The 25,968-nt window shown below is 35.2% G+C and overlaps 1 protein-coding gene across 1 annotated transcript in view; it reads left to right on the forward strand.

Annotated features, from left to right (window-relative positions):
- The window catches only part of LOC129233170 (polyamine-transporting ATPase 13A3-like), a gene marked incomplete at its 3' end in the record, with an annotated part of 47,313 nt that extends 25,014 nt beyond the window's left edge, over positions 1 to 22,299 (forward strand). Inside the window, 10 exon segments of the mRNA XM_054867238.1 lie at positions 1,254 to 1,442; positions 3,571 to 3,632; positions 5,404 to 5,548; positions 8,771 to 8,863; positions 11,970 to 12,123; positions 14,527 to 14,647; positions 17,877 to 17,907; positions 17,909 to 18,002; positions 20,513 to 20,718; positions 22,198 to 22,299. Coding sequence (XP_054723213.1) covers positions 1,254 to 1,442; positions 3,571 to 3,632; positions 5,404 to 5,548; positions 8,771 to 8,863; positions 11,970 to 12,123; positions 14,527 to 14,647; positions 17,877 to 17,907; positions 17,909 to 18,002; positions 20,513 to 20,718; positions 22,198 to 22,299 — 1,197 coding nt within the window.
- Positions 22,300 to 25,968: the final 3,669 nt, after the last annotated feature.

Here is a 25,968-nt window from a genome sequence, read left to right on the forward strand (position 1 = left end):
GCCGCTTTATTGAATCAGTCGCTTTATGGAATGGAAACAGTTTAGAACAAACTTGATTCGTATAAGCGGCGGCCACTGTATTTCATACTTATTTTATCCATCCGAAAATAGTAGTATTATGGAATAGACTTGGCGACATATTTACATTCCAACTTGGGGTAAACAAAAAAAATATCGTTTTCGTAACCACTTTGTTTGCTCCTTATTTTACATTCTAAAGGAACGTTCATTGTTTTTTTTTTTTTTTTTTTTCGTTTTTTTTTTTTTTTTTTTAAATTTTTTTGACATATCTATTTGGCGGACACTGTTTTACATTTAATGGAGCATTTACTGTTGCTTAATTAGTTGTTGGATAATTGACGTTTTAACAGAACTTTTAATTTCCTCTAATCGACTGTTTTATTCTTTTGGTTTTGCAATTTTTGCAATTTATTTTATTTATTAATTTTTTTTAAGTATTTGGCAGATTTTTTTTCATTTGCACGGGACTTCAATCTCGTTAAATGTCTTTTGTTTTAGTTGAAAGTAATTTACGTGAATAAAAGCAACGATATGTTGGCTCATCTCTGGTCCTGATGCAATCTGGCTGCGCATTGATTGGTGAAATTTGCAGATGTTCTTCTGCAGAACTGCTTAACATGCTGGAAACATGCTCCGATGGGCAAGTTAAATTGGCACAATCTGGGGATGGTTCTAAATACCTGTTTAAGTTCAAACGAGCTATGTTTGGAATCGCATCAAGACGAACTTTAAATTGCTTGAATGTAAGTTCGGGGGTCCATGAAATAAAAAACAGCCCCACGGGACGTAAAGTATGTCTCTGGTAAGATGAGGTCTGATCTTGAAATCGTATTTCTTTCTTCTTCGGGAGAATTGTTCAAAAACGGGAAAGTAATACTGGAAGTAATGGAACACATTTATAATACTACTTTTAAGGCAACTCAATTCATTTAAACGTTAATAAACCTTTGTTTTCAGGTAGTATTTAGAGTCAGCAAGTGCTGGTCGTTGGGGCTTATTTTAAAGCGAGATTCGTCGCTGAATGCAATTCTGCTCCGCGAGATAACATTCCAACTGCAATAGGACTTGATTTGAATGACTCCTTCTTATAGTGCCTCATTTTCTCTATTATAGATTATAGTTTTAGTAAACACTTTACTCGCATTTTTACATTTATGAAGAAATAGAGAGGAATAATAGATAAAAAATATGATGTGACCTATTTAAAAAATAACTTATGATTCTTATTCCAGGCATACGTTAAGGATACCGTTATTATAGTAGTGGATGTCCTGACGTTTTTGGTGCCACCTGTATTGCCAGCGGTACTGACAAGCATCAATGCTCACGCTCAAAGACGATTACGGAAACATGGAATTTTTTGTCTTAATTCTAGATATATCAACTTTTGTGGTGGGCTGGACGTTGTATGCTTTGACAAGGTGACAATATTATACGTTCTTTAATGTATTTCTACACTGTAACAAATTTCGGAAACGTTTCTGGATATATCGGAAACGTTTCCGAAATAGTAGGAATCCTTCATCCAATAGCGAACTCCTCATTATTCAGAAAGCTTTTTGTTATTTCAAGAAATCTAGAAGCGGAAGTGATGACGCAACGCTTCGAAACGTATTTCATCCTTCCAACACGAGCGCCAATGAGACGGAAATATTTTTTTTCTTTATCTATGGTTGCTGCAGTCAGCAACTGTTTGGCGTTGGATTGCTTGTTATTTCTTGTCTAGAGAGTAGCAAAATGTGTCGAAACTAATTTTACTCCTTTGCATTTTGGACTGCCCTTGATTTTTTAGACGATGTACGCAGCTATTAAGTTAGTTAATAACCATTTGCTTCTTTACAATTTCCAGCGCTACTATAATTAGATATATATTGTGTGTTCAAGCGTGAATAGTTTCAACACGTTTATACTTAATGAAACGAAACTCTTTGGATTACTTATTCAGTTGTAATGGAGGTACTTAGATTTTCTTTCGCTCATGTTCGCTTGTAAGTATTAATGAATATTTTAAAACATGTTGTTACATACATTTATATTTTTGTTGATTTGCATTTGATGAGGCTCCAATTGTAACTGTTTTTGGGTTTATCGAATTAATTTAAAGTTATCCTACATACCTATGTGCACGGTGTACTATTTGTTGTAACCAACTGAAACTGATTAATTACGCAAAAGAAATAAGATTTACATTTGAGAAGCAATCACAGAAAAGTTATTTCGAAATACTTGGATGTACATACATTTTGGTTCAAAAAGAAAAAAAAATCAATTGTTTAATTCATTTAAAATATGGTAATGCAAATGTTTTCTGGTATTGTAATATGCTTCACAAAAAATGTGCCAGTATTATTTATCTTTTTTTATTATAATTTATTCATTCATTTAAAAAAAAATTATACCATTAGAAAATGACCCAGTTATCTATTAGTAAGCAACATAGTTATGCAATTAATTCATGTGCTTATTCATTTTGTTAAATGTGGTTGACAATAAAAAATACCTTGACATTAGTTTACCTCACCAATTTCTCTGTTGGTACTTTTCGGTACACTTTGTACGTCAGAGAATTTGACTTGAGGTGAACGAATTCCGGAACGCGAAGGGTAGGTAAGTTCTGTCAAATTTTATTCGAAAATAAAAGCTATCAAGTTTGATACAAGATATGTTTTTAAGTTCTGCATTAAAAATACAATATGTTGATAATTTTGTCTTGAAAATATTGAGAGAAAAACTGAAGTTTAAGATTATTTAACAAACAATCCCACTTTTGAGAAAGCACCCCCCTCCCCTCCCCTGACGATTTTGTGATTAGGAATGAAACTACTATATTATTTCAGAAATTTTCAAAAATTTATAAATTTGCATATGTTATGCTGTTAACCATGCTATTTGTCATTAGAAATTCAGAGAAAAAAAAAAAATCCACGAATGATTCTAAAATTGCTTGTTTCATTGCTCTTATATATGAAAGAATTGAAACTGATATGGTATGCAATACTATAGTAAAGAATTATATTTTAGAAAAAATCACGGAAAAAGGATTCCGAAATTCTCGGAAACGTTTTTGAAAATTGTTTGGAGAATTCTGAAATACTCGGAAACGTTTTCGAAACTTTCATGAACCACAGCTGCACAGAATACTCAGAAACATTTCTGGAAATTACGGAAAGAGGATTCCGAAATACTCAGAAACGTTTCTGAAAGTTACAGAAAGAGTATTCCAAAATACTCAGAAACATTGAAAGAGGATTCCGAAATACTCAGACACGTTTCTGGACATTACAGAAAGAGAATTCCGAAATACTCAGAAACGTTTTTGAAAATTTCATGAACCGCAGCTGCACGATATACTCAGAAACGTTTCCGGATTTTTTTTACAGTGTATTTACATAAGTAGTTTTGCAATTGTCCCGAAAATTTGCATCTGTTGAGTGTCGTTTATCACCCGTAATTTTCAAGTTGCACCACTTTTCCACAAACGTTCGCCACTAAATTGCTTGATTCCCAACAATTCTCCTTTCATACAGAATTAAAAATTGCTTTTCTTAGACAGGAACACTTACCGAAGACAGCTTAGATATATCCGGAGCAGTTCCTGTTGAAAACGGAAGGTATGACATTTTTATTTTATTATTATTATTATTATTTGTAGAAAATTGAATTTTTATTTCATTTTATTTATTTATTTTTTCATTTTTAAATAAATGATTGCTAGGAATAACTGATAGTGTATCTGACTAGCAAACCGTTATTAAAATTAATTTTTAAAAAGTTTGTATGAATAAGCGAAGAGTGGGGTAACAAAATTTTTATAAATTGTAACTTGTGAGGTTCTAAAAGTAGAAAAATTTGTTGAAACACAAGCAGTTGTGGTTTCTAAAAAAAAAAAATAATAATAATAACATCAGTAACTAAGAGGAAAAATTGAGTAAAATGTTGATTCCATTAATAATGAAATGGCTTAGTTTTCATAGATCTCAGATTCGAGGAAAAGAAAAAAAAAGAACATTTTTATATAATATTGCTCACGGTATATCGACTTGACTTTTCAAAAGTTTTACCGGGCTGTAAATATCCAAACAGAAAGTATATTGCTGCTGTTTCACTGTCCCCTTGTCTCACTATAATCACTCTTCCCCGATGAGTTTCTTAGCCTACGAATTGCATTGCTTCTTCCAGCGAGTTATAGTGTGGCTCAAAAAAGTTAAAGCTCTTCCTTCACAATACAATATAACCCCGATTTAACGGTTGTAAAGTGACTGGGAAAAGTTATCGTTGAATTAAAAAGAGTATTAAATCGAGGAGCATAGACGTTCAATGCAGTCAAATCTGAATTCGTGGAATCTATCATAAAATTGAGGAAATTGTTAAATCTGGTACCGTTAAATCGAAGTTATACTTCTTGTGTTGAGTTTATCTGCTTTCTTTTTTTTTACCGCCAGTTTGGCCAAAGTATTCTAATTCAGATATGCGCCAACAGCACATCTCCGAAAAAGAAATAAGCATTGTCAAGGTCAAGCTTCAACTTATCAGAGCCACACTACTTAACTTCTGTTTTGCCGAAGTACTAATTATAAACGAGCTGATGTGTGCATCACATGACTTCCTTTTACTTCAATTTAATGATAATAGTGCCTTGGAGTGAGCAAAAAAACACTTTAAATACTTTCATTCAAGGTCTGTTGCGAACCGAAGCAAAGAAAACGTTTTATTTAGATAAATTTTCCCAATATTGGCAGTTTTAATGTGATTCAATGGTTAACTCACTAAATATGGTCAAATTGTAACCAGATTTTTAAAAAAACAACCGCCAAATTTGTCGCCAAGTTGGCGACAAAATTTGGCGACCAAAAGCTTGGCGATATGTTGCGAAGTGTTTGCCAAATTATAGCACCGCTTGAGTTTACATTGAAATTAACAATGATTTTACCCCAAAAAGGTGTAAAAGATCCCCTTCGGAACATCCGAATGCAACCAAAAGAGAAGGTGCACAACTAGACCCCGCTTGGAGTCTATGTGCGAAATTTTAACTTTCTAGGACATACCGTTCTTGAGTTATGTGAGATACATACACACATTCGCACATACATACGTACATACGGACGTCACGAGAAAACTCGTTGTAACTAACTGGGGGGGTCGTCAAAATTGATTCTTCAGGTATTTATACGTTCTTAGGCATGTATCCACGTGTGGGCGGGTTGAAAAAAAAATTAATATTCATTCGGGGGTGAGCAAAATGTAAATTAAGGCCGATTTTTAAGTGAAACTTTTTTCGCGAATACAATACTTCCTTTTTTTGTAAAAGGAAGTAAAAAGTCTAAAATATTACAGCACTAAATGTGACAGCACTCAGATAATTTAAATATTATATCCTTCCAGGTTTGAAAGAGCTGTAAAACGCCTCAGTCAGCTCCCGGATACACCACTGGTGCAAGCTATCGCAACCTGTCATTCTTTGACCAAAGTTGAAGGGAAATTACTGGGTCACACTCTGGATGTGAAAATATTTGAAGCACTCGGATGGGTAAATATATTTTAATGTTTTTTAATGCGATTTTTTTACACTAAATAATAATATTTCCTTTCTTTCTAAAAATGTGGTGTTTCATTTTTAAAAAAATCGTGGTGTTCGAATTTTAAAATACAGTGAAAACGCGATTTAAAGTCCACCAAATCTACGTTTTTCCCGCATTTCACGTTTTTTTTTCATCCGTTCCCAGTTTTTCCGTATAACTGACAGTGTTAATTTAATCCGGATTGAAAGTTTGTTATTTATGAATTTCCTGCATACTTACACTTTTCCTGGGAAGTTTTTAAAAAAAAGTTCTGAAATTAGCAATGTGTTTCATTTGGGCTTTTTAAAAGATAATCCACGTTGTATAAAGTTAATCTATGAAAACAGAAATGCTATTGCTCCATCCGTAGCCGTCCGTGTGGACTGTTCGTCCACCAATGAAAATGAACAAGAAAAACTGGAAGTTAAGCACATCCCTTCGTTTTATATAGCATTGAAGAGCTTACAAATAGTACAAGATGAATTTCTTCCTCATAAAGACCAGACAAAAAAGCTTGCAAAGTATTTCAATCCTGAAAGATGCTGCATGTACTTTGAACTCAATGACTAAAAACAATTCACTATTACGGACTGTTTTAAACCTAAGCGCCAGGATTATCAAATAATGTGTTAAAATGATTTAAAATGATGTACAGTATAACCCCGGTTTAGCGATTGTCAAGGGACTGGAAAAAGTTATTGTTAAATCAAGGATATCGTTAAATCAAGAAGCACAGATATTCAATGCAGTCAAATCCGGACGAGTGAAATGTATCATTAAATTGAGGAAATCGTTAAATCGGGTATCGTTAAATCGGAGTTATACTTTATATAATAATGTTCATTTCGTGAGGTATAGATATTGTATCATTCAAAAGATTCATCTTTACTACCTTTAGTTTCTTTCTATTTGATTTTTTCTTCCTATCTATTTCCGGTATTTTACATTGTCCAGTATTTTACGTTTTTTTTTTTTTTAACTCAGTCCCTTGATAAACGTAAAACCGGGGTTTCGCTGTAATATAATGTTCTGCTACAGAAGTAATCTATCGCCGTAGTAGTCATTTTTTCAATAAAAAGAGATCTTTGTTTCTAAAAAATAAAAATGATAACATTGTTATATCGCACAATTATGCAAGTATGCAGTTGATATGGAAGACACACGTGTCTCTATTTTAATTTGCATCCTTGTGCGGTATAAGGCATAAGTAACTTCAGTTTTGATGAACACTACTAGAATGAAAGTCCGCTCTGAAGCTCAGAGAACACAGGATAAAGTCCCACTCCCCATCTATCAAAATTTCGATATTTTTGTTCCGGAAAAGGAGCCAAAGCAATGATATAGTATTTTGCTGTGCTGAGAGCAGGTTGTATAGATGCAACTGAGCTCAAAATAAGGTATTATTGTAATGTTTCACTTCTCCATACGCTTCCCTCGTGCGCCTCTTTTTCAGAAGCTCTAAAATTATTTTCCATCCATACATGATTATAAAACATTGCACTTGGGTAAAATAGGTTACCTGTTGACTCGATTTTGATTTGCAGATACGCAGTGGCGTCACAACGGAGGGCCGAGGGGGGAGGTCCTCCCCGTGTGACACCCAAAAGGGAATTGCAAGTTTTTGAAAAAGCTAAAATGCATTTTTAAGACTACAAATTTAAAAATTTTCCAGGGGTAACCCACCGAACCCTCTTCCTTCCCACTCCATATTATAGAATTAACGAGCTGATGTGTGCATCACATGACTTCTTTTTACTTCAATTTCATGTCATTTTCCCATTATTTGCAATTTTAAAGTGATTCAATAGTTTACTCTCTAAATATCACCAACAGTGACAATGGAAACCAGATTTAAAAAAAAAAAAATCGCCAAATTTGTTGCCAACCAAAAGATTGGCGATATATCGCCAAGTGTCCGCCAAATTATAACACCACTTGAGTTTACATCGAAATTAACAATGATTTCCATCCAAAAGGGGGCAAAAGACCCCTTAGGAACATCCGAATGCAACCAAAAGGGAAGGTGCACAACTTGAGCCCACTAGGAGTCTACGTACTAAATTTAAACTTTCTAGGCTATACTGTTTTTGAATTATGCGAGATACATACGCACATACATACGTACATACGGACGTCATGAGAAAACTCGTTGTAATTAACTCGGGGATCGTCAAAATGGATATTTCGGTGGTCTATACGTTCCTAGGCATATATCCACGTGTGGTCGAGTCGAAAAAAAATCCCAGCATTCATTTGGAGGTGAGCAAAATAGAAATTAAGGCCGATTTTTGAGTGAAAATTTTTCGCGAATACAATACTTCTTTTTTTTTTTTTTGTAAAAGGAAGTAAAAACCCTTTATTAAGTGAATATTCTTACTCAGGATAAGGTTCATATTGTCACTTAGACCTAGTACTGAATTCTTAAATTAAAAAGAACTGAATCTTATTATCTTTCATTGTGTTTGAGATACGTTTGAATTAATTAATAGGCCATCAATTTTATACATTCCCTTATTTCTTCGACATCGCGACAGCCCTGCACATGCGTCTAGGGCAAGTTACATAAAAAACTTTCATGGTTTTACTATTTTTTTGTACATTAACCCACTCAAATGTAGTTGTTTCTGAAAATTGACTTTTGTACGCTAGCCCACTTAAAATTTCGTTACAATACAAATGCAATTGTTTCTGAAAATAGTATGAATTTCATGTTTGCATAGAACATTAAAACTTTTTTTTTGTGTAGGGGAGGGGAGATGACATCACAAATGACCGACCCGGGTGTCACCCATGCTAATTGAGCCACTGACATACGATATCTGTACTTAGCACGGCAATATTTCTAGTTTCTGGTTCCTTTAGAGTCCCTATATAGGTTCCTTTACTCTATCTGCTCAAAAACACTAAAAACACCAACTACTTGTATCACATGGACATCATTCCTCAACTTACATGCAACACTTAAGAATGTTTTATTTTTTTGAATAAATGTCGAAAAATGGTGATTTATCTGCATCAACCTTCCGAGAAGTTCACATAACTTTTAAAGTTTCATAAACATTTTAAAATGGACATCATGACGTTGACAACCATTTTAAAATGTCTGCCTGGGATGGTGTACTTGATTAATCCTCATTATTGTATTCTCATAATTTTGCTGCCTGTTCATTAAATTTGCTGTGTTTTTCTAGGATTTAGAAGAACCTAGGTATGGTGACGAAGTTCCTTTCGAAAGACTACCTCCGAGAATTGTGTATCCAATATGTTCAAATTTAACGAATCAGGTAAATTTTCATTTTTTAGATAAAACTTTTCGTCAAAAAATACGTTTAATCAACAATATTTTCTTTCTATGCTTCAATTTAACTTGCATATTACAAAAATTATTACCTTTATATGAAACTGCAATTATGCTTATCATTTAATCCATCGGGCGTATTTTGTTTCTTCCGCGGATATAGTTTAAGATGAATAATTGTAGGTCGCGCTGTTCGTGAAGGTTCTGTCGGTCAGTGCACTTTAAGAAAATACAAAACTATGAATTAAAATGTTTTCTCTATTGTATTTTACTTGTTCTGAACTAACATAAACTAAATCACCTGAAAATCGGTAAACCAGGAAGCAAAAATTCCAACGGTAAAAGTAACCCGTTCCAGAGATGAATGTCCCTCAAAAGTACATAAATGATGTCAGACCTTTTTTCAGCATTTATGAACCTCCTCCCCTCCTCGTTTGTCACGAATTGTCACTTCACCTCCCCCTCCCCTTGTCATATGTCCCGCTGTTTTTTATAAACATTTTCGTGTTGAAAAAGTAAGATACCTCATTGTCACAATTTCACGAAACCCCTCAAAGAGTTGTATCATTTTTAAACAGCTCCAAACAAGAAAAAAAAACGTCAAAAGGGTTAATATTATTACAGTCAAATCTCGATAACTCGAAGCTTATAACTCGAATGTTCCTTTATCTCGAAGATTTCATCGGATCCCAAACTTTTGAGACTGTTCTGGAAACTTCCCATAACTCGAACTACCAATAATTCGAATGTTTTAGCCGGCAACTTTGGGACTTCGAGTTTTCGAGAATTGACAGCATTATTTTTGTTAAGCAATCACGAATTGCTTATTGTTCTCACTTCACCGTTTTGATATCCGTCCGTCTGTCCTTTGATTTTATTTTTGTACTGCCTTCCTCTACAGCAATACCGAGTGAATTATCATAGCTTGGACGAGGGAATTATCATAGCGTATGTCCAGCGACGCATGTTCAACACTCAGGCTTGAACAAAAAAAAAACAGTAAAATTATGCGGCAGATTGAGGAAGAATAACCAAAAAGTAAACATTTTTAAATCCCCCGATTACAGGAAAAACCTTCGAAACAAAATCCAGAATTTTATTTGCTTATATTCGAGACAAAAAAATGGCAACAGATCTTTCGTCTCAATGATTTTCTTCACGCAATAAATTTTAATAAAAGCACTTTTTGCGGAAAATTGAGATGAAGCATTGAATAATAATTTGAATGGAGAAAAGCCTTCGAAAAATAGGGATTTTATGTCGAAATCCAAGTATCATAATTAATGGTTTTTAATTGATAAATCCGCTAATTATTATCGGAGGATTATGTTAAACAGACAAACATAAAGCCCGGAAGATTACGAATCCATCGATACCTGGTTCGATGGTCAGTTCACTCTTCATGGTCCTTCGGGAGAAGTAACTCGGACATACACTGGTGTGCAAAAATTAAGGACGAGACGGTTTTTTCAATATAACTTTGTACAAAAGCTTTCCAAATCAACACATTTAATACCGTAAGATCCCCAATACGTAAGGACATGTGTAAGGTAAGCAACACTTACCAAAAGAGAAATCAGAGGGATAAAAAGAAGCTTTATTGAAAAAGTAGCATGGAGCGCAATGCGACTGAAATCCGAAACATCTCTGTGATGTGTGTCTAGCAAGAAACATCCGGTCTTTAGAAGGGGATATGATCTCCCCCGACTGCTAGGCAGGTTTCACAGCGTCTGCCCATGCTGAGAATAAGGGTGTCGATGAGTTGTTGAGGCATTGCTGCCCATTCGTCTTGCAGCGCCAATCGAAGCTCCCGAATCGTTACTGGTGGTAAGGTACGAGCTGCCGAGCGTCTGCCTAGAAAATCCCATACATGCTCGATAGGATTGAGATCTGGAGATCGTGCCGGCCAATCCATACGTTCAATATCCTCACTCTCTAAGAGCTGTTCGGCAACTACTGAGCGATGACATGTGCATTGTCGTCCATGAAAAGGAACTGCGGACCCATAGCGCCTCTAAAAAGACGCACATATAGAAGAAGAATCTCGTTACAATAACGGGTCCCGTTGACTGAACCTGCGTCGAAGATGTGAAGGTCTGTACGACTACCAAGCATGATGCCTCCCCAAACGAGAACACCGCGACCTCCATACCTGTCCCTTACAATGATGTTCGAGGGATGATTGCGGCTTCCCCGCTCTCTCCAGATGAGTATGCGATGAGAATCGCAACTCAGACTGAATCTGCTCTCATCTGTAAAGAGTACTCGTCCCTATTCATTGTCTCTCCAATTCCGGTGTTCCCGGCACCACAGAGGACGCCTTCTCCGATGGGCAGGCGTTAGAGGTACACACCGTATAGGGCGTCGTGCAAACAGACCACCACCGTGCAGTCTTCTGGCCACGGTAAAACGCGATATCGGTCGTCCAGTCGCCTGTGTCGTGTGTCTAGCGATTTCTCCCGCTGTCTGCCGCCTGTTTCTTCTGGCCTGTAAGACAATATACCGGTCATCTGCGGGTGTGGTTCCTCGTGGACGACCACTACTGAACCCCCGGATAGCTGTTCCTGTAGTTTGAAATTGTCTCCAAAGTCGTGAAACGATGCTGTGAGCAATTCCGAACTCTGCAGCCACACTTGTCACACTGCGGCCTTCCTCCAACTTCCCAATGATTCGACCTCGGGTAAAAGCATCCAGATGTCGTCTAACAGATTGATTATTCACCATTTCTCGCTGAGGCAGCAACTCAGTGTGATTTTAACTGCTATATGGCGTGCAATCTCTTTGCCAGAAATACTGATCTTACCATGACAACATGCTTTATACTACTCAGACACTCCCCCATTACGTCTGCCTGCATATCTGCGCATGTGCTACCGTACATCACCTTACTTAATCTCCTGATTGGTCTTTCTGTCCGCTCTGCCTCTTCGTTCAGCTGATATGCTAACTTTTCGATTTCGTCCTTAATTTTTGCACACCAGTGTAGATGATTACATTGATACATAGGTACACACATAGATATGTACGCTCAAGTTTTAATAATATAAGCTGATTTTCTGAAACACTTTTGCCACTCACGATCTTATGTCTAGCCAGCTTCTGCAATCGCTGTGGTGAGACAGTTCCCTTTCGAGTCCTTGCTGAGGAGGATGAGCGTAGTGGCTAAGTCGCAGGGGAGTAACAATTTCGAAGTATTCTTGAAAGGAGCACCAGAGCTCGTCTGTGCCTTGAGCAGAACCGAAACAGGTAATGAAATAGCTTTCTTTGCATACCCAAGTAATACTATTGGTCATATTCATCAGCCAATTCGAAGCATTGAGTAACACTAGAGCTAGAGCGCGCCAAGCGGTCAGCCCTGGTTAAAGCACAGTCCTGCAAATCCTTCTGCCTACGCACCATAATTCTAGGGGTATCAATCCATTTGCACGCGTGTGATATTTTCCCGCATAAAGATGCTTTTTATTCCTGGAATTTTAAGTTTTATTCAAAATATTCTAATCAAGAGCTTTCCAAGGACGCCGAATTCAGGTTTCTACGTAATACGAAGTGACAAACTTAAATATGAAAAATCAGCTATGTGATCAGCTGATTAACAATAACACTTCAAAGTTTTCACTATTGGTTAAAATTATTCACTCAACACCCCTTATTTATTAAGGCTGTGGAGTCGAAGTGAATAGGTCTGACTTCGACTCTGGGAGTTTTAGAGCCTTCGACTCCGACTCCTTTACCCCAAAACCAGTCTGATTTCGGTTCCGACCCTGCACGCACTGGCAGACTTGTGGACTCCAACTCCGCAAAGCTTGGTTTTTACTATGAAACGATTGTTAATAGGATTTGTTTTTATTTTCATTCTAAAGTTTAAATTCATTTATTCTATTTTTGGCAGCGAGAAATAAGGGGAAATCCAGAGTCACTCATGTTTTAACAGAGCTTAACAAGCAGTTTTTTTTTTTTTTTTGAATATAAAGTTTTTCATTTTAAAGATTTTTTTTATTGTTATATTTTCTTCTTTTTGAAAGCGATTGAAGAATATTTTTATGGAAATATATTTTATGCATTGTTTAAAAGATGCTGCTACTTTATTTGTTCGTTTATTTATTTTTCACGTATCTATGTATAATATCAGATGAACGAGGTATAATTTGTTTCTAGAAATCAGCTTAAAATGTTATAAAAAGGTATGTTTGACATAATTTGCTGTCTTAGCTATTTTAGCGAATATTGATTAGATACTAGAAAGTCAATGTTGGTTTAACGCGAAAGTAGGATTGTTTAGTTCTGGACAAAACCTCTTGTTTCTTTGCGCAAACGTTTGTTTGCGAGCGTTTGTTGGTTTACGGACCTTTGAAAAAAGGCTCTCTTAACACTACTCATTATGATTTTATTTACTAAATTTTTTTCAACTTCAAGTTTTATTTCTTCCAGCTTTATTATTACTAAAGATTTACAACTATGCACATTGCTTACTGAATGGATATATTTTCAAAGAACTTCTTTATGAATTATGATGTAGTTGTGGTTCAATAATGTTCTTTTCGTATAATATTTACTGTGAATAAAAAGCACAGGAATATAGTCAGAAACGTAAACAAAACTATAACTTTTAGAAACATGGAGTAATCAACTATGAATAGGGTTACCGTGATTTACAAAGGCCAAATCGGAAAATTTTCATTATAATGAAAGAGAGTGGGGGAGGTTGAGAAAGATGCTGGTATGTTTCGTTTATCTCATTGAAAAAGTACTATATTTATTTATTTACTTAATTAGTTTAATTAATTTATTTATTTTATTATATTTAATTATTTTATTATATTTAATTATTTTATTTTATTTTATTTTATTATTTATTTGGACTTACCTTGAAAAAAAGTTAGATTCTTAAAACTTATCAGTATTAAATTTGGACTGTGGACTAATTTTATGTGATCATAATGGTGATAATACACTCAGAATAAAAGTCCTCCCAAAGTGAAATGCAACTATCTTTCTCTATTCCAAATACAGTCGAACTTGCTTATAACGAACGCAAAAGGACCGCGATTTTTGCTCGTTATAACCAAGTGCTCGTACAAAACGAGTTCGTTAAAAATAAAATCATAGAAATTTATCATAGTTACTTTTCTTTATCTTTTTAATCTCTGTACAGCACTAAAGAAGTTGGTTAATTTGCTTTGAACTGTCTGAATGTCCATTTGTTGTGTCATTGTTTTTGAGCAATACACATATAATTTTCCATTGTTTCTTTTCTACACAAGTTGAAAAAAAAAAAAAAAAGTGCTGTCATCACTTGTTCTTTGGATTAATTATTTATTTCTAATTTTCGGTTGACTTCGGAATGTTAAAGAAAATTAATAATAATAATAATAATAATAATATAATAAAATAAAATAAATAAGCTGAGCCAGAAGTCAATAGAAAATTTTCGAATCGCAAGAATATTGCTCGTTAAAAGCGAGTTTTAGTCCCATAGACTGAACATCGTACCCACCACATATTTCAGCTTCCCTCGCTAAATCCGAGTTTTTGCTTAATCAGGGTTCGTTATAAGCAGGTTCGTCTGCATTTACAAAAGTAACAAAAAATAAAACATTGTTGTTAAAATTAAAATATATTCTAATAATGCTGTGAAATCAACCATTTCAGTACCGGAGAACTTTAAGGACATTCTGGAATTCTACACACGTCAAGGATTTCGAGTGATAGGAGTTGGTTCCAGAGTTTTGCCTGAGTACATAACCTGGGATGAGGTGATTAGAATGCCAAGGTGACGATTTTTGTTTCTGAATATTCATCATGCATTCCTAAACATTTATTTGTTATCAATGTACAGGGTGTCTATAAATGATGGATAAAAATCGTATTTTCAAAAGTTCTCGACGGAATAAAATAATTAATGCGTAAAATTAAGGAGAAAAATACCAAGTTTTTTTTTACTTTATAAATGTCCGATATGGGACCCTCTTGTCACACGACAGACGTCCATTTGATAATCTATTTCATTCCACACATTTTCTAACATGTCTCTGTTAATTGTTTGTAATGCTGCAGAAATGCGTTGTTTCAATTCTGGGAGCGTTTTCGCTATTGGCTGTACAAAAACACGATCTTTCACGTCATCCCATAGAAAGAAATCGCATGGGGTTAAGTCTGGAGATCTTGGTGGCCATGTGAATAACGTTAAATCATCGTCATCCGCACTGCTTATCCATCTGTGTGGAAGCACATTGTTTAAGTAACTACGAACCGACAAAGACCAATGAGGAGGTGCTCCATCTTGTTGGAAGATAAGATCGGGACTGTCCTCAAACAGTTGCGGAAATAACCAAATTTCCAGCATGTCAAGATAATTGTCACCTTTTACAGCTTGTTCTGCGAAGAAAAACGGCTCATAAATATTTTCACGTGACATTGCACAGAAGACGTTCACTTTTGGTGAATCTCTCATAAAAAACTTGGTACTTTTCTCCTTAATTTTACACCTTAATTATTTTATTTTGCCGAGAACTTTTGAAAATATGATTTTTAAAGTCGGGTCCATCATTTATAGACACCCTGTATTTTGATCCAGTAAAGGGTGTTTTAATTCCAGACGCAACAAGAAGGAAGTTATAAATTTGACATGTTTATCTGTGTCTGTCCGTAGACACCGTAGTCCCTAAACGAATGAACCATTTTTTTTTTTTTTTTTTTTTTTTTGAAAGGCGACTTGATCGAGAGTGTTATTTTACGGAAGATATTATTTAAAATCCTCCAAAATAAGTGCTTTCTCGCAATTTCGGTAGTGAAAACATACTGGCACATTTAAGATAGTATTAGATCAGAAGGAAGAACAAATGTTTCGGCATCTGATGTAATTTATTTGGAACTTTCATGTTATGTGGAACTGGGATTATAGTTTGCCTCTAGTTTCGCCGATATTAAAAATTTCCTCCTCCCTTAAATATATCAAAATGTATGATTGAACCTGAAGAACATGAGGTAAGGAAATTTCGTGTCGGCGAAATTGGAGGGGGGGGGGGGCACTGGAATTATGCAGACAATTTTTAGCAGATTTGAAATGCAATCTTAGCCTTTATTCACGTGATTGCTAACGATGTCATTGTTGGCTAGAAGTAAGGAAATATATGTGAATTTCCTTCCTCTATGTCGTTGGCCGATAAGAGAACAAAAGCTCAAAGATTTAATTTTTTATCTGTTTCCCGTTCTATTTGTCAACACAACAAACTAAATATTTGCAATTTATTTTAGCATGTATGAAAGGCTTTTAAAGAGATTTTAATTTTTCCCTCTTGATTCTACGTTTGCGGCTAATAAATTTTACCAGATGTGGTGAACTTCCTTTTCTGTTTTTCCCTTGTCATCTAGAAAAAAAATATAGAATTTAAAATTTAAAATTGTTTCGACCCGCGTTAATCATCGTATTATAAGGTTGGAAATCAGAATCGGAGTTTTTTTTTTTTTTTTAATTTTTAATTTATTTTAGTTCCTGTTACTAAGTGACATTGTTAACTTGACTTTGTAATTCCACCTATAAAGAGTCTAGCTCATACCATACCATTCATCCTGTATTTGGTGTTAGCCTTGCCTACATACACTTTTTAGATACGTTCTTTTTATTGTTTCTTATAGCGGTATATTGTGAAGAAATATTGATAATTGCATAAAAGTGTTTGAAAAGTGACTATTTCAATATTTAAGAGTTAAATTTGTAAAGTGTTATGCCCGATAGAGATAGAGCATATAAGTTTTAAAAACTTCATAAGTAAAAATTTTATCGATATTCTCCCAATATGCGAGCTACCGTTCAAGTAATATACAAGTTGTTACTCAATAGATGGCGCAAGTGAAATCAGCTGCTATTTATATGTAATGTAAGTAGTGTCACATATTGAGGAACTAGAGTACTTGAACGGACGATCGCCTATTGGAAGAATACCAAATTATCTATATTGCAATTTTGTCTTGCAAACCACAATTTAGAATCGAAAAGTTTCTGACAAGAAATCATTTTTTGTGGTACAATTTTGTCATTTGAGGCAGTAAGAAGCAAAGGGATATAAGTGAACATTTTCAAGTTTTGAGTAAAACGTGTTTAAAGATAAGGTCTTTGGTAGACTTTCATTGAAGTGTTTTTTAAAATCTGGCTGCATAGCTGCACCTACTAAGTCTACTAGTACTACAGTGGTGGTAAAAAAAAAATTGCATCACCCGCGTCGCAAAGGAGAGGAATATCATCCCGACTGCATTCAACACACAGTCAAGCATCCCGTATCCCAGATGATTTGGGGATGTATTTCTGATCATGGAGCTGGTGGGCTTCACTTTGTGCAAGGAACAGTAAATGCTCAGGTGTATATTGGCCCTTTGGAGGAGAAATTGCTTCCTACTATCCGGGATCACTTTACTTCAGTTCCAAATGTCATTTTCCAGACTGATTCTGCTCCGTGCCATAGGGCAAAACTAGTAAGTAACAATTTAAAAACCTTTTTCTTGCCTTTAGACTTAAATTGACATGGGGCTAAGTATTTTTTTCTCTAAACTCACAGGCAGGTTCAGAAATGGAAAAATGAGCATTGGGGTCAGCAGTTCGCCTTGGCCCGGAAAGAGCCCCAATCTACGTAAACAGTTATCGGATTCCTGCTGTTAAATGTTTATTTCATAAGTTTTGCAGAATTTCACATACATTCATCGTTAATCGCTCGACCAAAACTTCTCCCATAATCCCATTGTTGTGAAAATGCGAGGGTGATGCAATTTTCTTACCAGCACTGTATCTCTGGCCCCAAGACAGAGGAGAGGTTCTCCTACCATTTGTACTGGTTATTTCCAAATTTTTAATTTTACCACTTACATCCCTTTGCTTCTCACTGCTTCATTTGCATTATTTTTTCTCATCTTTTAAAAAAGATTTCACATGCGTGCATCATAAAATGATTTAAGTTGAGTAAAATATTTACTTAAATTTCTCGATTTTAATGAGTTGTATGTTTCAGGGAAGAACTGGAATGTGATCTTGATTTTCAAGGGACTGATAGTGTTACAAAACAGATTAAAACCCGAAACAATTCCGACTTTAAAAATTCTGAAAGATGCTGATATTAGAACAGTTATGGTTACAGGTAAGAAAATTAAGTTCAATCTCATAGGTATGTGCATTTTTATAGTAATTATGTAAGACAAAACGCTATTATTATCAGCTTTTAGTAATTATGACCGTCTTATTCGTAGCCAAAAGGAATTTTATACTACTTATTAATGCTGTAAGAAAATATAACTGATTTTCAGTTACTGTAAATTTCAAGTCATACTATTCATAATGTACTACTCATACGTAATGACTGAAATCAGGATTTGCTGTTGTTGCCATTTTGTTGCTCTGAAAAAATGTGTCGAATCTTGTCATGTTACCTTTTGTCATGTTACCTTTTCAGTTTGATATTTTTTATATATGCATTTATTTATTTATTTATTATTATTTTTTTTTTTTTTTTTTGGTTAAACGGACTGAAATTTCTACGGCCCGTTTTGTTTCCGAAAAAAATACATATTATATTGCTTAATGTTTGATCTACCGCGTCAGTTAGCAAGTTACTTCATAGATGTCGCCACGTAAACTATACATAGAGAACGTTTTATTTAAGTTGCTATCACTCTCATCCTACCCCCCCCCCCCCCCCCCACCGCGCCCTCCAAGAAAAAAAAAAGGACAGAGAGTATGTGCCTTCTCTCGTGTACCCTCATTAGAAGTTCTATACGAAGCTCTTTTTATAGGAATTTTAATTTGAATGCATTTTTAGTTAAAGTAGTAGTACAATTTCAACATGCAACAGAAGTAATGTATGCAATGTGCTACACAACACCATTGAGTTAGATTTTAATCACAGTTTATAAATAAATTAAAAGAAGCATTAAAGTTATTTTTCACTCTGCCATTGATGATTAATCTATTACAAAGATTTAAGATCCCAGCGAAAAGGGTTTTAAATCTCTTAGAACCTCTGGTTTTGAACACATATTGCCAATTCTAATACGGTAGATTATATACATGTAAGAGCTGTAGTGAGTAAACGACCCCTTCCACACACGCTAGTGCAAAGATTTTGATACAACTATGCTTACCATTAAAAACGAAAATCCAGTGACTATCAACCCAGGTGGAGGAATTAAAAAAAATGTTAATGACTTTCAACAACAAATTTGAGCATTTTCTTAAACGCTCTTAAGAATTCGCTATTTTATAATCAACTACAGGTTCAGAAAAAAAATGAACATTTTACGCTTTTTATTCATTTTTATATTATTTGTATATTTTTCCCGATCTTTGAAATACAGGGGGCTTATCTACGCATAACCATGAAAGCTCCAGATAATTTACAATGCATTCGTAAACGTAACTAATTACTAAACGTAAATAGTTACTGTTTGACCACGGATTATATGTAATTTGGCAATCGACCAAGCTAAGACGATTCCATCTGAATGAATCCACCAGGGAGAAGGAAAAATAGCGATGTGCTTTTTATGCAAATGCGTTATAATGTCACTAGTGCTCAATTAATTTATTGCATTCTCTAAGATGAAAAAGATTGGAAGCAAACAGATTTTTTATGGAAACAACAAAAATAAAATATTGTTACAAATTCTATAAATAGTAATTATTTTTGTGATTAATTTGCCGCTAAATTTGGAGTTTGTTCCATTATTTTTCATCTAAAATTATCTTAGTAACGTAACCTGTAAATAGTTTCTTGTTATAAATATACAACCCCCCAACATTCGTATGATGTATATGGTCCCCGGAAAACATTTGTGAATGGAATAAAAAGAAAACATCGAGAAGTATTTCGATTTTTGTCGAAACTTCTCTAGGATTTATAAATAGCCTCCGCGCGTGATAAAGTTTTAGTTTTGCTTTTTAAAACTGTCCGAATTTCGTCTGAGCCGTTAGCTCTGTTATTGTATGTATTAGCCTTTGCGCTATGTTTTCGCGTATTTTAATGTAAATACGTGTGTAACCGTTGAGTTTACGGTGTTAATTGATATTTGCCTAATTGTTATGGTTAATTTAGCAGTTACTAACGATATTTCTTGTACATATTTGTAAATAAATCTCCTGTGCTTTCTCAAGAACTGTGTGGTCATTTAAAGAAAGTTTGAAGTTTTACCGAACGCGTAACAATATAATTTCTTCATTTCATCAGGAAATGTAAAATCAAAATGGTAAGCTCAAAATTATGTTGTTAAAAAATGTATATTAATTAATTTTGTAGTAAGAATATAGATCGAATATAGTTTAGATTTGAAAATTGATTGCCGTGAACGAATTGTCAATTGTACAAAAGTTCGTCTAAATAATTAAGAGGCAAAAGCGCACATCCGTAGCGAACAAGCTACAACCCCTGTAAACTAATAGATGCGTCCATTTCCGCCCATAAACCGGATGTTAACCTTTCCATGTAATCCGTGTCAGACAGTAAATAAGCATCCATTTCTTTGTGTCCGCATGAACAAGATTTTAGACTACAGAAATCTTGTTCTAACTGTTAAATGTATAGATCGCGAGAGTGAAAACAAAGTTTTTGGAAACTGGGAGAAACTGGATTTTAATTAATTTTATTATAATTCGCAGGCGACAACCTGCTGACCGCCATAACAGTGTCACGTGACTGTGGAATGATCGAAGAGTTTGATTCTGTCATCGCCGTCGAAGCATCCCTTATACCTGGAGATCCAATGCATCCGGACGCCAAAAATCGTCTTCAGGTGCAATATACATACGCCAAGTTGCCAGGATTCAGCGAGAAGTTAAACATGGTTCAGAACGGTATAATCGACGTAAGACAAAATTCAGATCATCAAATATTTTCTTTCTCATTGCATTCCATTATTTTTTTGTTTTTTAATTAATCACGTAAGGTTTCGACTATTAGAATGATATATACTGATAGTCGACATAAGCATAAATAAGCTAGACAGGGTTTCATAAAGTGGGTGCCGCGACACTCGGACTGACGCATCAACTTAAGTTTAGCCATTTTGGATCGGATTTTTCATTGTTGCGCAACTAGGGTTACCATAGCAAAGTTACGAATTTTGCAAAATCGTCCAGCAATAATATTTTGTTTAATAAACAATTCACGTGCCGTTAATAATTGCTCGCAGTGAAAAATCACCAAACGTGATAACTTGCCAGAAAAGGCAATCACTCAAACAAGCGCTCCAATCCAAAACGGCTGATCTTAAGCTGATGCCGGCTCGTATATATAAGGGCCTTACTCTGGGGTGGCCATGTATATACAGGAGTGTCCCAAGATTAAATTTTTCGGGAGAAATTCTCAATTTGCCGAATGGAACCCCAAATTTCGCCGAATAAGGATAATTTTGCCGAGAAGAACTTCAAAGTTCGACGAATAATGATAATTTTACCAAATCGTCAGACAAAATTTGCCATATCAGGAAATTTTTGGGAGGTCACAGTGACCTCCCATCGTGGTTCCCCTTATTATATATTTGGGATAAACTAGGGTGTAGCGAAAAAATTGTAATTCTTCAAAGGGTGTAACAAATCAGGAAAGTTTGGGAACCCCTGAGCTAGAGTGTACATTTTAGAAATGTGATGAATTTATTCCTCTAAGGTTAAAATATCGGTTTCTTAGTTGCCGACGTTTAACAACTGTACGATACCTTATATTTGCCGCCAAGCTTGGTCAAAATTGCTTTGAAACTACTAGTTTGACGTTACCACACATTATTTTGTCCATTAACCCTAAAATACAAGGGCACCCATATGGGGGGAGGGGCAAAGGGGGGCTCAAGCCCCCTCTTAGAATTTAGAACTTCCTTGCTTTTAGTACGTTTTTCTTTGCAAAAATGTAAAAACATTTCTTCTTCAGCCGTTAATGAATAAGTTATTAAAAATGTCAAATTTTAATAACTCGAATCTGCACTGTAATCAGTTTCCATGGGGAAAATATCCTGATAAACCATGGGAAAAATATCTGAGCCCCCCCCCCTAACAATTTTGCATACGGGCGCCCTTGCTACAATACAAAGCCTTTTATTAACTCCCAAAGCAAAAAGAGTAGGGGTATCTGTGTCTGTAGCTCCTGAATAAATGACATGATTTTCATTGATGATTGAGCAATTCTTCTTTTGATCAAAAGATCACTTAATTGAGAGTGTTCTTAGCTGTCTCATCTTTATAGAACTTTTATATTATTTAAAAACCGTAGCTTAATAACCATATTTAATGTTTGAATATATCGTATCTAAACAATGTATGAGTATTAATTGGAATTTCCTTTTTCACTTTAGGACATCTATGTACCCACAGTATCTGAAGGAAGATACCATATTGCAATCGAAGGAGTTTCCTTCAACCTTATTCGATTGCATGACCTACAGCTACTGGAAAAAGTAAATGTTCTTTTCTATTTTTTAGTTTAAGTAAGAGATATCTGAAGCATTCTGTTTCAAGTATATCCTGCTTAGAGTCTAGCCATCCAAGTTTAGGCTATTAACGCTTATAAGCAGTAAAAATACTGAGACATACAATTGAAGTCAGTAGCGTAACTAGGGGTTGGCAGGAGTGGCTCTCGCCAGGGGGCGCCATTTCGAATAATTAAAAAAAAGATTTTTCTTTTTTGATTATATAGAATTTGAAAAATACTTAAAAAAAGTAAAACAAAACTCGCAAGAAAAAGAACTAGAGGGGCTATATATATATATATATATATATATATATATATATGTATGTGTGTGTGTGTTTGTGTGTGTGTGTGTGTGTGTGTGTGTGTGTGGTGTTCCGTTTTAACGTGCAAAAACCTCTATTTTCGCAACCGTTAGTCCTAGACGCATACTTCCAATTGCAAAAATGTTCAAAATCAGATTGCAGGGTTAACTAAAAAACGGCACGACCTTGAGAGTCCCAGATCTGGAAAAAATTCTGGATTTTGGTCATTCCGCACTAGATATGAACCCAGGTAAAGCGGATTGACTGCATAGGCCCTAGTTCGGCTGCAACAGGGATCCAAAGTTGTTATTTGAGTCCAGAAAAACAATAGTTTTTCTTTGAAATGAAACTTTTTTACCCTTTTCTTGCATTTGCATTGCAGTATGAGCCAATTAAATGCATTCGCAGTACAAAATAAATCTCGTTGTACTGACAAGAGACGCCGAATGTCATTGGAGGCTAGATATTGCCCGAAAGTTTCAAATTCCAATGGAAACGCCTTTGCAATTCTAGAGTCTTGCAAATCAGTGTGGTTCACATAGCAAAAACTTGAGAGTCACGAATCTGGATAAACTACTGGAGGGTTTAAATTTGCTTGTTTGGCTCCAGAACTGCAATAGTGTTTTCTTTGGAATTTGAAACATAGGCACAATATTTGGTCTTCTAACATTCGTCGCGTCTCTTGTTAGTACAACGTAGAAGCAGTGAAAAATACTCTATACTGTGAATGCATTCAGTTGGGCGATACTGCAATGCAATATCAAAAGGTTAAAAAAAGGGTAAGGAGTAAAAAAAGGTTAATTTTAAAGAAAAACCATTGCTTTTCTGGAGCCAAAATAGAAACTTTGGACCCCCATTACGGCCGAACTAGGGCCTATGCAGTCAAACCGCTTTACCTGGCCTCAGATCTACCGGGGATTGACCTAAATCCAGAATTTTGTCCTGATCCGTGACCTTCAAAGTCGTGCAGTTGTTAGTAAGATATTGAAAGTTTGAAGCAAAAATAAAAATCAGTCAAAAGAAGCAAAATTTAACTTTTTATATGTGCCCTATGTCCCCCAACTCATATTTAGGAAAATAATCTTCATTGAAAGATATTATTAACACAAAAAATTTCACATTTGTGCGACCAATATTCACCAAGATATGAAAAGCAGTGTTTCGTGACTTACACCACTTTACACTCGCCGTCAACAACACCTTTTGAGGAAAAACATAATCTGCTTTAGCCCATGCTAATGGGCGGTAATTTGCTGAACAGTTAACAAGGGTTTAAAATTATATATGTGCATATAATAGAGTGGTTTTTCAAATTGATCGAGGTTTTGTAGTGTAATTTTGCTGTCATTCTTCTGAAATGGCGATAAATTCCAATCTCATTTTCTATATGGTCCCTTAAAACTTTGAACTCGAGTATCTTCTTGAGTTTTGATCGCATGAACGTCAAATTTTTTGTGCTAGTAATATCTTTCAATGGAGATTATTTCCCTAAACATAAGTTAGGGGACCTTAGGCCCCGTATAAAAGGTTAAATTTTGTATTTTTTGATTCATTTTTATTTTTGCTTCAAACTTTCAGTTATCTTAACTCTGCATCTGATTTTGAACATTTTTGCAATTGGAAGTATGGGTCTATGACTAACGGTTGCGAAAATTGAGGTCTTGCAGGTTAAAACGAAACACCCAGTATACATCCATAACATCTACTGAGAAGGAACATTGGGCATCATTGAAAAAAATTCTAAAAAAGAAAATAAGAAAAAAAAATTACAATGCTGTCTCCTATTTGTCGAATCAATTCATCAAAATGTTCCAAAAAAAAAAAAAATTAAGTAAAACAAAACAAAACAAATTTTTTGGGAGGTCACAATGACCTCCGGTGATTTCCCATGAGAGCGACCCTATGGGGGGGGGGTCAATTTCTTAAGCTCACCAGGGGCGCTAGACCTCCATAGTTACGTTACTGATTGAAGTATGAATTAAGTCAGGGCTGTCCAACTGCAAAGAACTCACGGCCAGAATTCCGGTCACTGATCACCTGGCGGGCCGCAGTTTCAAAAAGGTGAACAATAACCTCTTACTTCTTATACAATAACAATTAATAGTTGAATTATTAATTATAATACAATGAAACAGAAGGATTATAAAACAATTTGCTTACATTTTAATGGGAAAACCAGTCAGATCAATATCATCAACGGAAAAGAGAGGAGAGTTGATGAGAGCAAGCTCTCAATTTCATTTTGAGAAATCAACAAAGGTCGTAAAGTCAGTGAGGGGGGGGGGTCTTTATTTTTAACCAATTGCAGGCAGGTTTTGCTTATCTGAAATGTTTCCCGCCAACGCGACTATTTCAAGGAATTCGTTTGAACATTAGCGTGCAGGGTAGGACTGCTTGACCTTGAGCTGTTGATGTCCTGTACCTTTTTCTTTCAATACAGTAAAATGAGTAAAACAGCGATCAAGAGGAAAGTTCGGAGACCCCTGCTTGACCGAGAATGGTCGTCTCGGATGCTTTTTGATACCATAAAGTGTCAAAAAAAGAAATATGCTGAAGAAGAGGTTGGCGGGCCGCACAATGTGTGTTGGCGGGCCGCATGCACTCCGCGGGCCACCAGTTGGACAGTCCTGAATTAAGTGATTTGTGACTACAGTAGTTTTACCGTCATTTGCAGTAAAATGTGGCAGGGTAGAGTAATGGTAGGCTTGCCAGATTTCTGAAATGTTTAACCGGGACACTGGAACGCCCCCCCCCCCTTCCCTTACCATCGCTAGAATTCAAAATGGTTCACGCCCCTGGCTGATTTTTGGAGCGTTTTATTGGGCAGTTTATTCTCAGTGCTATGAACAAATAGTTACTAATTATAAGCTGTAATACACAAGGGTAATTAGAACTAGTATGTTGTGGCCATCACGAAACTTTCTTCTATATTTTTCTTTTTTTTTCTGATCCCTCCCCATGCTTGACGAGGAAGCAATATTCCCAACAAAAACAAAATTACATATGCAAAAACTTGACGACCATCCCAATGTCTGAATTATTGCAAAAGCAAAGTAAAGAGCGAAAATTGAAAGTTATTTTAAAAGCCTTGCTTGAATTAATTACAAATTATTTATTAACAAACATAAGATGGCAACAGTTAAAAATTTTTAAATCATTGACATAATATTTCCGATCATTTCCATACAATTAAAATCACGAGAAATACGCAGACGACAATCTATTACGGTTTATCTTTCTTATTGTTGCATTAATAAAGCTATTTTTATTCGCAAAAAAAAAAAAAAAAAAAAAAAAAAATCAACACCTCTTGGAGCGATTGGCGTCAAAATTGAACCAAAGCCTGTTTACAT

This window comes from Uloborus diversus, unplaced genomic scaffold (genome assembly GCF_026930045.1).
Source record: "Uloborus diversus isolate 005 unplaced genomic scaffold, Udiv.v.3.1 scaffold_221, whole genome shotgun sequence".
Classification (NCBI taxonomy): domain Eukaryota; kingdom Metazoa; phylum Arthropoda; class Arachnida; order Araneae; family Uloboridae; genus Uloborus; species Uloborus diversus.